This window comes from Castor canadensis, chromosome 17, assembly GCF_047511655.1.
Source record: "Castor canadensis chromosome 17, mCasCan1.hap1v2, whole genome shotgun sequence".
Lineage (NCBI taxonomy): Eukaryota > Metazoa > Chordata > Mammalia > Rodentia > Castoridae > Castor > Castor canadensis.
The window spans coordinates 46,683,324-46,699,022 of NC_133402.1; the positions used below are offsets into that span (position 1 = coordinate 46,683,324).

At 46.2% G+C, this 15,699-nt stretch overlaps 2 protein-coding genes across 13 annotated transcripts in view; one reads left to right on the forward strand and one right to left on the reverse strand.

The window, feature by feature from the left end:
- Positions 1 to 15,699, reverse strand: part of Fyco1 (FYVE and coiled-coil domain autophagy adaptor 1) — an 81,064-nt gene that overhangs the window by 27,505 nt on the left and 37,860 nt on the right. For all 11 annotated transcript variants that reach the window (XM_020178072.2, XM_074059154.1, XM_074059153.1 and 8 more), the window contains exon 14: positions 13,334 to 13,484. In XM_020178072.2, the coding sequence (XP_020033661.2) occupies positions 13,334 to 13,484 (151 nt within the window). The remainder of the gene's footprint in view (positions 1 to 13,333; positions 13,485 to 15,699) is intronic.
- Cxcr6 (C-X-C motif chemokine receptor 6) lies at positions 492 to 5,984 on the forward strand. 2 transcript variants are annotated; one of them, XM_020178080.2, is made up of 2 exons: positions 492 to 752; positions 4,151 to 5,984. In XM_020178080.2, the coding sequence occupies exon 2, from the start codon at positions 4,163 to 4,165 to the stop codon at positions 5,192 to 5,194; it is 1,032 nt and encodes a 343-aa protein (XP_020033669.1). In that variant the 5' UTR covers positions 492 to 752; positions 4,151 to 4,162; the 3' UTR covers positions 5,195 to 5,984. The 2 variants fall into 2 exon arrangements, with proteins under 2 accessions (XP_020033669.1, XP_020033668.1); XM_020178079.2 differs by lacking the exon at positions 492 to 752 and adding an exon at positions 766 to 919.

Consider the following 15,699-nt stretch of genomic DNA (forward strand, 5'->3'; position numbering starts at 1 on the left):
TTTGACAAATGTGCCATCCTTTCTCAACGATACATCTCTCCCTCTCCCTTCCAGATATGAGTATACAGTCATGGAGGGCAATGGGGGCAGACCTCTGTTCTTCCCCATGGAGTCCGAGTTGATTGCTGAGAGATGGGCACAGCCAAGCAAACTTGATAAAGCTCAGGCCATTTGAGCACCACCCCAGGACCCTGTCCTGAATGGCATGGTTGGCTTATCCCTGGAAAAACTCAGGTGTCAAAGCTTAAAGAGTCCAGTATCAGTTAGTCTTATCTAAGCGGCTGTACTGTCCTGAGGTCTCTTTTGGAAGGGCAGGTATTTTGACTCATCTGCCCTTAGGTATTTTGTTCAGCCTATTTACTTATCTACCTGTCCACCATTTCCTGCATTTGTGCTGCCTCTTGGCTCTTGCCCTTCAGGCACACTTCACTCATCTGTACAGTTGGGAAGAAAGGGCAGTTTGAGCTAGTTAATTCAAAAAAGGCCAGAAAACTCGCTGGCGGCCTTCAGATCTTGACCAGGAACGGGGTAGGAGGCATCCAGATCATACTTCGTGTCTTTGACGCCCCATATTAAATGAGTGTGGGCTGATCGCGTGGATTCTGACCTAGGATGGGGTAGGGCGGGTCTCTTAAGAGTTACCAGCCAAGGTTTCTTAAATATTCGGCGGAAACACAGACCACATCACAAAGAAATAGAGGCAGCTCTTGTGTGAGCAAACGCAACTCTGCACAAACAGGGGATCTCTGCTGGTGAGTCATTTACTTTTCCTCTTTGTTGGGCTATTGATTCCCGCCTGTAGCATGGCACACACTGCCCAGGATATAGAGCTCAATTGTGCTTGGCTCCGATTCCATCCCTGCTGTGGCTGACATGAAGGTGGAGTTAGAGAACAGTGAGGACTGTCCCTGGGCACATAGTAAGTGTGTGTAAGCTGATGGGACAGCTACTTCTTTTGCATTTTCTAAAACAAGCTATTATTTCAGATTATTGTTCATTTTCTTTTTTCAGTATAAATCAACAAAACACTGTAGAAACTTTGCAAACTACAGAAAAAGTATAAAAGAGAAAGTTATTTGTGATTCCACCAAGCCAAAGGCTGATAAAATTTGGTCATTTACGAATGGTTTTAAAAATGTAGTAAAAATTATAAAGTTTATCACATATCACCTGTTTTTAAACAAGGGTCCAGAGAGTATGAGGTTCACGGACCCCCAGAATTGCAGGTGCGTGTGCGTGAACTTTATTTATGAGGGAAAGTCTGCAGCTTCTATGAGATTCTAAGGGATTTAGGATCAAAAAGATTAAGCAACATGATAAATTTTTGTCATCTATCTGTTCTAATGGTAATAGCTAATAGTTATTTGCATACTTCCTTTGCATTTACACTGTTCTGGGCATGTTTTTTTTTTTTTTTTGGCAGTACTGGTGTTTGAACTCAGGGCCGCATGTTTGCTAGGCAGGCGCTTTACCACTTGAGCCGTTCTGCCAGCCCTTGTTCTGGGCAATTTAAATGTACTAGATTTTCCAAAAATAATTAAAAGTACTTCTTAAACATTTTAGTCATATTCTATTTTATGTCTGAATTATAATTAACATTTGTTATCAGACTTTTATATTATTTCTAAAGTTGTATATATTACTTTTTTATTTTCAGAAATTAAGACAGGATTTTGATTATAGAAGATAAAGAAATAAATGTACTTATCTTTCCTATAAGGAAGAGTAATTTTTAATACTCTGCACAGAATTGTCCAGCCCCCAACATAATATTAAAGTGTACCAGTTACACATGAATTTGCACACATATTTTGAGGAGATGGCTAATGCCAATGCAGGGCTTCAACAAAAGCCAGAATAGAAGGAGAACAAAAAATAGGCCGGGGAGGCCAGGCACAATGGTGGGATGGACAGTATGCTTAGGAAAAACAAAGCTGCCAGTTTCATACTGCAAATGATGAGAAAACTGTCTTTGTCCCCATGTGATCACACACAACATCACCATCTGATCTGCTTAATCTAGCATCCCAGAAAGCTTGTAGGGCAGGATGCCTCCTAGCTGACCTATCACCCTCAGAGAGCTAGCCTTTTGTGGGCTAGGTGCGAGGACTATTTAGTTTTACTGCAGAGCCAAGGTCCTTCCTTGCTGGGGAGAAAAGATGCTATGGCTCCAGGAAAGATGGAGGTCTCCAGAAGCATCAGGGTGGATAGTTTCCAGTTCAGAACACAACTTCAGGGAAAGAAGTGTCTCCAAGTGGATTTGAAAGGGGAGATGACCTTGCCCTTTTTTATATTCTCATCTGCCCAGTCAGTATTTTGATTTTGCTAAGCCTTGCAGATCTTCTGTCCAAACACCTAAGACATCTTCTGGAGGTGTGATCAGAATATGAATGAGGGTCACTCGAAATGAGCGAGTGAGTGATGAGCATCTGCAGGTCAGTGGCAAGGTTGGCTCAGTTACTTCCAGGCCAATGCTTCTGTAGCTGCCTTGCACCCATGCCATGAGTTGTATCAACCTATGTCCCATCTATGGTCCTTTGTAGGGTCACAGAGCAAAAAAGGGTCAGAGGGAAACGACAGCCTTGTGGGGATAAGAAAAGCAACCATATGGCATTTGCTTCAAGCCTCATGGTAGCAGCCGCCTGTGCTCCATTTCAACTGGTCTTCCATTTGTGAAAGGAGAGCCCAAAGCCCTGAACTCTAATCACAGAAGCAAGGCAATGGCCTCTCCTGAGGAAACCTACCTTTATAGATGCCTGTGGATCAGGAAATGAGGCTCTGGTACTGGATGCCTTAAACTGTGATAGATAATAATGGGAAAGCTTGGGTTGGGGGGTGAGGAGAGCCACCCACTTCCTGGTAGTGAAGTCAGCTCATCCTAAGTGCTGGGCAGCCAGGGGTTGTCCTCTATCCCTTGCTTATCTTTGCCCCCTTCAATCTATGTAATGAGGGGAAGAGTAGATGGGACGGACTGCCCAGCTAGGTAGAGAAGTCCTAGTCATCTCCAAACACCTGTGGCCACCAAGAATCTCTTGACAAGGGAGGCCCCTGGAAGGGGGACACTCACAATTTTAATAGCAAATGGTGGAGTATGGCTGGGCACCTGCTGTGAGGCCTGAGTGGGTGAAGATGGGCCCTCCCACTAGAGAACATCCAGGGGGCCACTGAGCCCACTTGACTGTAAGGTGGTCTTGTTTTCAAAACATTTGACCTCAGGGTTTCATGGGATGTGCATGGAGGTCAGCTGGGTAAGATCCTGAGAAGTGCAGGGCTGATGAAGAGTGCCCTGTCTGGGCACTCTCCCCTGGGAACTGGCCATCGACAATACACAGTAAGCCCACCTTATTTGTGGATGTATTTTATGCAATTTTGACCAAATGTGGGAATAAATAAATAAAAGCTAAAATCAAAAGAAATTTCAAAACCAAAAATTTTAAATTCCTGCACACACATTCTGCAGCTCAGTGGATGCAGAGAAGCTCTCGGCCAGTCCCACATTACTGTCAGTTGGGTTGAAATCCTTGTGTGATCTGCTGAGTGTTTCCTGCTCTTAAATTTTGTGAAAATCTGCCTCTCAAAAAGTGAATGATGTCCCAAAAGGAAAGTAAAAGTTACAGTAACCCTCCCAAACCAAAAAGGGTACGTAATGTGCTCAATTTAAGTACTGAAGTGAACATTTTTGGATTTGTTTGAAAGACAGAATGTCTTTAGTAGAAGCTGGTGGTGTTATGGGAAAAATGCATCAAGAATCTGCAATATTTGATGTAGAGTATGAATTAGCATCTAGCTTTTGGTGAACATTGTTAATGTGTACAGCAGTAATTTGGGAGACAGTAATATAGGCACGTGGTTTTGAGTTATGGAAGCTCAGACCTACTGTAATACGATATAGGTAAATTTGAGTAATTTTAGAATTCTGAACTCTCTGAATCCTGAGCATGTGTGGTTTTTCCTCAATGGTGGTCTCCTGGGAACCATATGCCTGCCCATGGATACCTAAGCTCTTCTGTCTTACACCACGCTGTTACTGAGTATGACATTGGGTAGGTTTAGAGATAGACTATGTGTCTCCTATTTGGCTAATGGACAGTGAGAAGACAGAAAGTGTCACTCTCAGCCCCGAATTCAATTCCTGGGTTTTGCCTCACAGGTGTTCATCAGGATGGACACCACGGCAGAGTATGACTACAAAGACTTTGAGTTCTATAACACTGGAAATGACAGCAGCCAGGAACATCAACGCTTCCTGCATTTCAGCAAGGTCTTTCTGCCCTGCATGTATGTGGTGGTATTTGTCTTTGGCCTGGTGGGGAACTCCCTGGTGCTGGTCATATACATCTTCTACCAGAAGATGAAGAGCCTGACGGACGTGTTCCTGATGAACCTGCCCCTGGCTGACCTGGTGTTTGTCTGTACTCTGCCCTTTTGGGCCTATGTGGGATTCCATGAATGGGTCTATGGTGAAGTCATGTGCAAGATCCTACGAGGCGTCTACACTGTGAACTTCTACACGTCCATGCTCACCCTCACCTGCATCACTGTGGATCGTTTCATCGCAGTAGTTCAGGCCACCAAGGCCTACAGCCAGCAGGCCAAGCGGATGGTGTGGGGCAAGGTTATCGGCGTGCTCATCTGGGTGGTCTCCCTGCTGGTCTCCTTGCCACAGATCATCTACAGCAGTGTCCAGTATCACGACAAGCCCATCTGTGACTACCAGAATGAAATTTCGACTGTGGTTCTTGCCACCCAAATGACTCTGGGATTCCTCCTGCCACTGCTCACCATGATTGTCTGCTATTCCATCATCATCAAGAGCCTGCTCCGTGCTCGAGGCTTCCAGAAGCACAAGTCTCTAAAGATCATCTTCCTGGTAGTGGTTGTGTTTCTGCTGACCCAGACACCCTTCAACCTCGCCAAGCTCATCCGGACCACAAGCTGGGAGTACTATGCCATGACCAGCTTTAATTATGCCATCGTCGTGACAGAGGCCATCGCGTACCTGCGGGCCTGCCTTAACCCTGTGCTCTATGCCTTTGTTGGCCTGAAGTTCCGGAGGAACTTCTGGAAACTTGTGAAGGATGTGGGCTGCCTCCCCTACCAGGGAGTCCCAAATCAATGGAAGTCCTCTGAGGACAATTCCAAGACTTGTTCAGCCTCTCACAATGTAGAAGGCACCAGCGTGTTCCAGCTGTAGGCCTTGCTGGACTTGGAGAAGCTGCTGTGGAATTCCCAGGAACATGACCGTGACCTCTGGATGCAATGTGCAAGGCTTTGTTTGTAGCATGTGTGTTTTCACAGAGAAGTAACGCTGTGGATGATGTGAAATGCTTCTTCTCAGACATGAACAGACCCTGCTCTCTCAATATCTGAGCCAAATGCTCTGGGTGCAGGATTTAAAATTTTTAAGGACTTTCCCCCCTCCATTCCCAGGAATACTGAGACCAAGGGAATGACATGTGACTCTTAAGATTTCAGGGTCTCCTTTACAGAGCCTGGGACTGAAGGCTGACGAGGGGAACACAGCCAACAAAGTCCTTGATGGCAGGTGGCATGTTGGGTTCCCAAGTTCAGAAGACTCTTCTGACTATTCTACTGACTACTTCAGCAGCCTTGAGAACAAGTGCTGGTCTATGTGGCTCAGACCTTGGTCATCAGACTTATCAGGAATAAGACCAGGCTCTGGTTTTGATTTTTGTATAGGTGGATACTATTGTTCATTTTGATTAATCCCAGAAGGACCAGCACTGGGGTCTGCAAATGGGCACAAAAAAATTAACAGTTGGCTGAGAATTCCAGAGAATTCTAGAAAAGTGTACAAAACAGAACTTAAGACTGTAACAAATCCAAGCAGAATTTTTGGAGTGAACTCTCTGGCTTTGCTCATTCAAAAATGGAATTATCCAATGTCTGCCCTCCCCCATGTACATAAATTTGTACACACTTGAATCATGAGTTTTATGACTAAGAAATAAAACTTTTTAAAAGCCTCCATACTACTTTTATCTTTAGTTGCATTCTATGTTAATGTAGTATGCCTGAAACATACAAAAGAAAAAAACTCCACAAAACCCAGTTACTTCTGGGCTCAGAGCAAAGGAAGTAAGTTAAATTTCTGGGCAATGATCTATGGAGGAAATGGAATAGATCAGTGGTAACAACCCTGCTCTTTCATTGTGGTTTCCAACCTCCTACCCCAAATGTGGGGTGCATTTAATTTCTATAATATGGTCACAGGATGAGGTATGGTTTTAAATGTCAGACTTCTGTAAATGTTGATTAGATCCTGTTGAATAGTCTTAAAGACGTTTGTTGGGTTTATGCATCCCAAAATATAGAGAAGCACCTGATAACAGCTGAGTGGAAGGGACAGAGGCAGGCCAGAACTGACTGTACTTGCGGTTTGGGAGCTAGAGATGATAGGCCAGAGTTGAATGCCTGTCACTCACCAGTTGGTAAGGCCTTGGGCAAATCACTTACCCTCTGACCACCTGCTTCCTTTCTTTTTGGTGAAACATGGATCATGGTAGCACCAACTCCTTAGTGTTGGTATGAGGAGGACTTGAGACAATGCATACCAAAAACCTGGCACAATTTGCATTTGATGGTAAAAAGGCTCCACATTTCTTATGAGAACTAGTGTCTGTCCTGAGGGGGAGGGCGTCCTTCCTGTGTGCCTTCAGAGATGTGGGGTATGTCACATGCACCCTGGCCCACATGAGCTCCAGACCTTGGAGGGCCCACATGGTCCTGCACACTAGTTCACAAACACACCTGCATGAGCCCAGGTACTTCCTTGCTGTGTTCAGGTCACACAGAGCACTGAGCTCTCCCTCAAATGACCAAGCCTGCCCCATGCAGGGTGACAAGGCTGACAATTATCCTCTTAATTGGTTTCCAACAGGGAGTTGTTATGACCTTCCCTTGTCTCCCTTGTGCATTCATCTTAATGTAGACCGCTTCTGACAGAGGAGCCACTAGGTTCTGGCTTCCCACAGTGTCCTAGCCCAAGAGGCAGAGGCCTGAGTGGGAAGGAAGAAGTTAAAAAGTCGAAGACAGGACCCTGTGGCATCTGTACAAGTCTCCCTAGGGAAGCAGGGCTGGGTGTCCATAGTGTTCAGTGACAGTGCAACTCCCTGTGCACTCCTGAGCAAAATGATGAGAGCTGATGCTCCCATCATCTTCAAAGTTGGGTCCACCATCCACATCCCTGGTGATAATACCTCGCTGGCCACTGCAACAGAGGGGCCCTGCTGGGATCACTGGGCTTTCCTTGACCAGCTGCCTGCCTGCTGAGTAAGGCAAATGAAACGGAGTACCTGCCTGAGCCTGCTCTCTCTCAGGTTCCTGACAAAAATGTTCATGTTGGCTTTTCTCCAGCTTGGGAACACCTGCCTGCCTGTTCCCAGGACAGCACAACTGCACCTCTGTCTCCTCATCACCTGTTGTTGCACTCTCTCAGCACTTACCTGCTACTCTCAGGGAGATTATCAGCCTCCACTCTTCCGGGTCTGGGTTATCACTGGCACAGCACGTGTAGGGCTTCATGTTTGCCCCTCAAGCCACACACACTATAGCCCAGGAAGCAGAAAGACACTGCTGTTCTCAGAGGAGACTGAAGTACGGAGAGAAGAGCCAGCCCTTTTCCTCACTGCACTTGGTGTTTGCAGCAACTGCCAAATGGCAGGTTGTCAAGGGAGGGCTGGGAGAGGGGCTAACTGGGTGTGGATCCTGCTGGCGTCCAGATTGCCCTGACTTCAGGGTCTGAGGGCAAAGAATGCATGCCTCCCCCACAAGATTCATGACTCTTGAGGACAAAGGCAGCACTTACAGGATTCAGCACCAGAGATATGGGAGAGGCAATGGATGGCTGTGTTGCCGAATGCAAGGTGATCCCACTCCAAGGGGCTATATGGCTACTAAGAGTTCTCAGTGAGTACCCTGGACCAGGACATGGTACCATAGGAGAGCAAAGCTGAGGGGCAGGGGCTGGGTGAGGAGCTCAGGGTCCAGAAGCAGTTCAGTAGTAACCCAGGCCTTATCCTCTGGGGGATCTCAAGGCAGGTACCCTGGCCAGGTTGCCCCACTTTTCAGATAAGAAAACCAAAGCTCACGCAACACAGCAAGAATTTTGCCTGCTGAAGACAACCTTTCTCTGCTCCCGCATGTTGGCTACAGTGGTTTCATGCAGCTGACAGACCGCAGCATGCCTACCAATCCTGTACTCATCTGAAGGCAAAGCTGTCAGGTCAACCCAAACACAAGGTGGTTTTCTAACCTTAACCATTATCACCATATCCTGTTCTTGTTTGTTTCTGAGATACCAGGCATCAGATCCCCTGGTTGGTGACCAGCGTTGCCCTAAGCTAAGCACTCTGACCACGAAGCACTGGTTCTGAAGCAATTAGTGGTAAGCAGCCTGGGTAGGGGGTGAGTTTTAGCTCACCAGGTGTAATATAGAAATTTAGAGGTGTTTTCCTTGGAGAAGATGACAAGGCTACAAGGTGTAACTGAGGCTTGCAATAGCAGACATGCACAGCTCAGCCAGACATCACAACTTGGTGTCAACATCTGGAAAACAATACACTTCCATGGAAAGCTCCTCATGCCACACCCTGGCTAAGTGCTTCACACACATGGCTCTCATCATCTCTTCCTAACAACAAGAGGGTGGGTGCGCTTCCAGTCTCCTCTGCACAGGTGATGGAACTGTGTTTGGGGACTGTACTGCCAGGGCCATGGAACCTAGAGGTGGAAGGCCAGGAACCTGTCCAAGTGTATTGAGTTCTAGAGCTCAAGCTCTTCACCACCAACAGCCTGAGCATTTGGTGGCCAGGAGGGGAGGCCATGACTTGGTAGGAGCTGAGTAGAAGCCAAAGGAGTCCAAGCCCAGTGCCCCTGCTTGCTGGCTCTTGCCCTACCTCTCACCCTATATGAGCTGCCTGCCAGCTGGGCCCTGAGAGCAGCTGCTCTCTGGGCAGTAGAGATAGCAGAACAGGTCTGGCCAACTGAGGGAGAGGGCATGCAAGGTGTGTTTGGAGGATTCTCTCTGCCATAGGTGAGGGGCCACCACTGGGGCTGAGCTGGGTGTGAAGATTTCTGGGAGGTCACTTAGGGAACCCATCATGCCAGGTCTCCTCGTGAGGGTGAGGCTAGACTTGGGGGCCTCTTCTTGTCTTATCACTACCAAAAGGGGCCAGATAAACTACCACTCAGTGCCAGAATGTGTGTGTGCATGGAGGAGTGGATGTGGCAGGAGTGGATGGGCCAGGCAGGGTTTTGATAGGTAGATGGGAATGTGGTGAAGGCTGAGCCCTCCCAGCTGAATGTTAAGCCTCTGGCTGGAGGGGGGAGTTCTGGATGTGAACCTCATCATAAGCTCAGACGCTTATGTCAATGGGACAAGCCATCTGGCCTCACAGCCTTCAGCTTCTTCACTGTAAAATGGGATAATGCCTTTGCCTTAAAAGGCAGCACTGGCCCCAAGTGAGGCTGGGTCAGGGAAAAAGGGATCAGAAAGTGCTCAACAATTGCTTTAAACAGTTCTATGTCCAAGGGCCTTGTTCTCCCCAAAGGTTTGGTCTTAGTGTTAGTCTCTACTGGGTTATGTCTGATCTTGGATTTGCTAACTTTCCTACCTAGGTTTCCTGCCACAGATGTTCAGGCCACTTCACAGCTCTTTATCTCCCACACTTTCTCAGACTCTTCATGTTTTTTATTTGGTCTTAAACTCAAGAAGAAAAAGAATGCACGGTGAAGCTACCAGATATTCTTGGGTTTATCTCTAGCTAACACACAAAGGGGAGTCTATAATGGGGCCTTTTGCTGAAGTGAAGAGGTGGCTTTTCCCCCTAACAGGTAAAGTGCAGGGCCTGCAGGTTCCCATCAATCAGTCCCAGATCTGCCTTGGAGGCTAGCACACTGGTGGTTTCCTTTCCCTGGAATACTTCCCAATTTCCCAAGACCAAAACCATATGTATTTGTCAGCAGTCAGAATGCCTTCTGTTTTTGTTCCTACTGGGGAAGGGGAAGAGGAAGGGTGAGGAGAGAGGAAGATGCAGGGTGGTCACCTTCTCATGCAGTGTACAGGAGGCAGCAAGACACCTTTCAACCACTGGTACCCCTCAGGCCCCCAGGCTCCTGGTCCTGCTCATGTGACTACCTACTTCTCTGCTTGTCAGGTGATGAGGGCTGTGTATAGCTTAGTAGTGAGAGAATGGAACATGTCCTGGGGCCCACTGGGCCATGGGGCTAGGAACACTGCAGCCTACAAGGGCCTGGGAGGCCTTCAGAGGGGGTGTCCCAAGGGCCCACAGCTGCAGAAGCAACAGTGAGTAGAGGCTGTCTTGGATTGAGTGATAGGGGACTTTGCTCGTGAGCCAGCACAATGAATGCAGTGACATCTCCAGTCAGGGAACATAGGGGCATGGACAAAGCCTAAAGTCTCCTGAGTCAGGAGGACCCTCCCTATGGCAGAGATGGGAATGACCAGTCTGCCAGGTGAATCCTCACCCTCCTCTGCATTCTGGGCAGAAGGATGGTGATAGAGGCCTCAGCATGAGTCAGCAGGAGCATCATGTGTCCTTCACTAGGGGGAAGCAAGCCAAGCAAAATCTGGACCTGAGGGCTGCAAACTCTTTTTCAAGCATCAGAACAGCCAGCATTTTTCTGCAGAAACCACACTGAGCCATACCCAGGCAAGGACCTTTTTCTGTGAGTCCCCTGGCATAGACTCTTGACATTTTAATATGGTGGCACTTTGTGCAGTTTTAAAAATTTGCCCCCCTGCTGCCCGGCTAGCTCAGTCAGTAGAGCATAAGACTTAAAAATTTGTCCCTGCTCATTCAATAAACATCAAAAGAACAATCCAATTAATAAATGGGCAAATGAACTGAAGAGACAGTTCTCAGAAGTACAAATGGCTACTAAATGCATGAAGAAATGCTCACATCCTTAGTCATAAAGGAAATGCAAATCAAAATGACGCTGAGATTCTATCTTACCCCAGTCTGAATGGCTACCATCAGGAAAACAAACAACAGGGACTGGTGGATGGCCAGGTAGTAGAGCCCAGCAAGTGTGAAGCCCTGAGTTCAAACCCCACTGCCACCAAAAAAAGAAAAAGAAAACAACAACAAATGCTGGCGGGGATGTGGAAGACGGGGGGGGGGGAAAAGGAACCCTCATACACTGTTGGTGGGAATGTAAGTTAGTGCAGCTACTATGGAAATTAGTAAGGAGGCTCCTCAAAAAATGCAAAGTAAAACTACTATATAACCTACTCTACCACTCTTGGGCATCTGGTCAAAGGAGTATAAGTCAGTATACAAGAGAGGCACCTGTACACTGTGTTGATAGCAGCACTATTCACAAGAGCCAAGCTATGGAATCAGCCGAGGTGCCCCACAACTGATGAATGGATAAAGAAAAGAGGTATTATTTGACTATAAAGAAGAATGAAATGATGTTATTTGCAGGAAATGGACAGAACTGGAGATCAGGTTGCGTAAGAAACACCAAGCTCAAAAAGCCAAATATTACATTTTCACTCATATGCGGAATCTAGACCTAAAATGATGATGATAACAATGACAGTGGATCGTGAGTATGAAAGGAGGACTGTGTGAGGGGGAATAAGCGAGGAGAGGTGAGAGAAGAGGGTACTGGCGGGTGAACATGATGGAAGTACATTGCACATATGGGTATACATATACATGCACACACATACACACACATACATGTATATACAATATACATACATAAATGAAGACAGCAAAATAAAACCCACTCAATACTGTTTGAAAAAGGGAGGGAGAAGGAGGAAGGGCTTAGGGAGTTTAATAAAGGGAGGAAGTCTGATCCAAGAACATTTTACCTATCTATGGAAAAATCACAATGAAACCCCTCCATAAAGTTATTGTATGGTAATAAAAAATTTTTAATTGGCCCCTGAAAAATTCTCCTCACAAACCTTGTTGGAAAACAGCAACTGCAGAAAAATGAGAGGGCCAAGGGAGAACAAGCATTAGGGCAGGCTCTGCAGCTGGTGCTCTCATTCCTCTGGAGCCTGCCTTGGCTGAGCAAGCTGCGGCATTCACACAGCGGCCGGTAGGGGCCATAGGTCCAGCACCACAAGGCAATGGTGATGGGCACAGCCAAGATGGGCAAGTGGAAAGTCCCTTGAGTACCACAGGCACAAGGACTTGCCTGTATCTCCACTGTTGTGAGACTGGGGGCCTTGGGTGGGCTTATCTGGAGCTAAAGGACTTCTGAGATAATTACAACTAAATCTGAGCTTCCTTTCCCCTGGCATTGTCTCCAAGACTGATAAGTGTTTCCTAAAGATGAACTGCACTTGCCATGTTGTGGCCCACAGACAAAGTACCCCAATCACCAAACACAAGACAGCCCCTACTCCCCATTGCTTCTTTGATTTTGGGCTTTCCTCTCCTTTCTGGAATGTTCCCTCTGAAGGCTCCCCTGACCACATATGCTGTAGTGTTGTCCCTGACCTGGCAGTCCCCTGGGCATGTTCTATTCCATTAGCACTAAGCAACATTCTGCTCTCATCACCTGGCAAGCAGGTAGTAAGGTGAGTAGGACCCGAGCCTGGGGTCCTGAGAGCAAGGCTTTTAAAGAGCAGCATGTTTTTCCGAGCCATGGCTAAGGGCAGCAATGGCAAGAGTTGCTGTCATGGCTGAATTGTGTCCCTTCTTCAAATTCACATGCTGAAGCCCTAACATCCAGTTCCTCAGATTGTGACTATATTTGGACACAGGCCTCTAAAAAGGAGAGAAATTAAAATGAGACCTTTAGGGTGGGCTCTAATCCAATCTGACTGGTGTCCTTCTAAGAGAAGGAGGTTAGGAGATAGAGGTAGACACTGAGGTATGCACACAAAGGATACCATGTGAAGAGGCAGCCAGACAGCTGCCATCTGAAAGCCAAGGAGAGGAGAAGAAACCAACACCGCTGGCACCATAACTTTGAGGAAATACTTTCCTGCGGCGTAAGGCACCCAGTCTGTGGCATATTACTATGGGAGCCCAAGCTGATAATGCAGTTTCTCAAGCCAAACAAGGCAGGGCTTAGTGAAGATGCTGACATCAGGGCGCCACTGACACTTCTCAGGAACTGACAAGGCCCCACCCTGACCATTCCCCAAGTGCTGGCACACTTCAAGGGCCATCCTGACCAAGGCACTGTTCTGAGGTACCTTCCCTTCAGCAAAGACAGCTGATCCTGTTTCCAACATCTTACTTTCCCAGTCCTTTGATAAGAAGGCGCAAGGGACTGGCACATAATGAGCACTCAAAATGGATTGATATTTACTCACTGTTCAGCTACACTTGGGTCAACAGAATCAGTCTCAGTGGGTGTTTCAGGCAAGGAAGAGCCAGACTCCTGGATCTGGCACAACTCCTCATCTGTGATGATGTCAAACACAGCATCATCTGGTGGTCTGTAGTCTGGGTTTGCTCTGGTTTCTGGAGAGGCAGAAAGGAGAGAAGACACACACACACCATCATGCAAAGGATGGGAAAGTGATGGGTGCGGCTATGCAGAATGAGCCAATGGGACATGCTTTAAATGGTCACTTAACTGACTGCTGCTCTGTCTAGCTGTGAGAGATGGCTGTTGGGGACATTCTAAAAAAGCAGGTGGACTACAGATGAAATTGAATGCACAGCCTAAGAGACTTCTCAGAGTCAGAGTAGAGGTTTTAACTTCTTTCACATTCCCTGGGTTCCTTACTAGAAGGAAAAACCTATCAAAATGTTATCAGGAAATAAACTTGCATTAAAGACCACACGTGTCTGTGCCACCGAGACTTTGTTCCATAAGACCAGGCAGTGCGTCTGTGAAGGAAGACTCTATCTGACCTGAACATCCCCCCCTACTCCCCGAAAAGGAGCCACAGTAGGCCTTGTGTTTGATCTTGTAGGCCACACAGTAGAAAGGCCACTCTAGGGAGCTACTGTGCCAGTCACCCAACCATAAACACTTGCTAGCATACGTCATGGAAAAGGTGAGAACAAGTCTGGGGTAGAACAAAAACAAAAACAAAATGAGCAGACAGGAAATGTCAGAAATCAAAACAAGCCACCTCAGCACGCTGGCATAATGCTAGTCTGCCATTGCTAGGCTACCTGCCAATGATCTAGAGCAAGGGAACCTCATGGCCTATTTAAAAAGAATGGTTAATGTGAGCTCTAAGTTCCCAGCTGTCCTTCTCTGCTTTAAAAGATAGGTTCTAGCCAGACACTGGTGGCTCACCTGTAATCCTAGCTACTTAGGAGGCTGAGATTGGGAAGGTTGCATTTCTAGACAAGCCTGCGCAAACAGTTATTAAGACTCCATCTCAATCAATAACTGGGCATGGTGGTTTGTGCATCTGTCATTCCAGCTATGGAGGGAAGCCTAAAATGGGAGAACTGTGGTCCAGGCCAGTCTAGGTAAAAAGTGAGACCCTATCTCCAAAATAACCAAAGCAAAATGAGCTAGAGGCATAGCTCAAGCAGAAGAGCACCTGCCTAGCAAGTGCAAGGTCCTAAGTTCAAATCCTAGTACTCCCTCTCCCTCCAAAAAATTCTTCCTCTCATCTCAAGAAAGTTGGAGGAATAGACTGAAAAAAAAGGACCATGGATTGGTTTACTTCCATGGACCCAGCCACACTCCTGAACCTGAACCTGTCTTCTGAGGCTGGCAGAGGGATGAGAAAGTGGGCAACAGGAATCTAAAATGATGCCCACTGACAGAAATCAAAGAAAACCTAAATAAACGGGAAGCTTTGGCATGCTCATGGATTGGGAGAGTCAATTTTATTAAAATGTCTATCTCCTCAACTGATCTACAAATTCAGTGCAGCCCCAATGGAAACCTCACCAGGATTGGTTTGTTTTAAGAAATTAAACTGATTCTAAAGTTTAATTGGAAAAGAACAAAACTGAAGGGATCATGCTACCTGATTTTAAGATGCTTTATAAAAAACCATGCTAACCGTAACGGTGTGGCATTGGTGAAAGAATAGGCATGTGGATAATAGAATAGAAAGTCCAGATATAAACCCACATATATAAGGACAGTTGTTTTTTGACAAAGGTGCAAAGGTAATTATTAGGAAAAAGAATAGACTTTCAACTAATGGCGATGGTGTTGGAGCTACTAGACAACTTAGACAAGAAAAGGAATTTCTACTGTACCATACACAAAAATTAACTCGAAATATTCGTTGGCCTAAATATCTAACCTAAAATTATAAAACTAAGAGAAAACAGTGGAAGATTTTTTAAATACTTTGGTCAAGCAAAGCTGGACACAAAATCACCAAAAGAAAATTAAAACAAACTGATCCATAAAAGACAATAATTGCTAAGTTGGACTTCATCAAAACTACAAACATCTGGTCTCTGAAGACACTTCTGTTCTCCAAAAGAAAGAGAAAAGACAAGCTATAAATTGGAGAAAATCTTTGTAAAACATATACGATAAATAATTTATATCCAGAACACTTATCCAAAACTCAAAAATTTTTTAAAATGGGCAGAAGATTTGAAGAAGATACTAATGCTGTGCAAAGCAGACCTGAGCAGTTTCTTGTACCTAATAAATAACAGGACCTGCCAACCTTCTTGATTTTCCACTTAAACAAAAGGGGGACAGTATTTATGAAGGCTGGCTGGCCAGCATCCAGGTGGACAT

Excerpts from the sequence above, each read along its gene's own strand:
- Cxcr6 (XM_020178080.2), top strand. The coding sequence starts at position 4,163 with ATGGACACCACGGCAGAGTATGACTACAAAGACTTTGAGTTCTATAAC.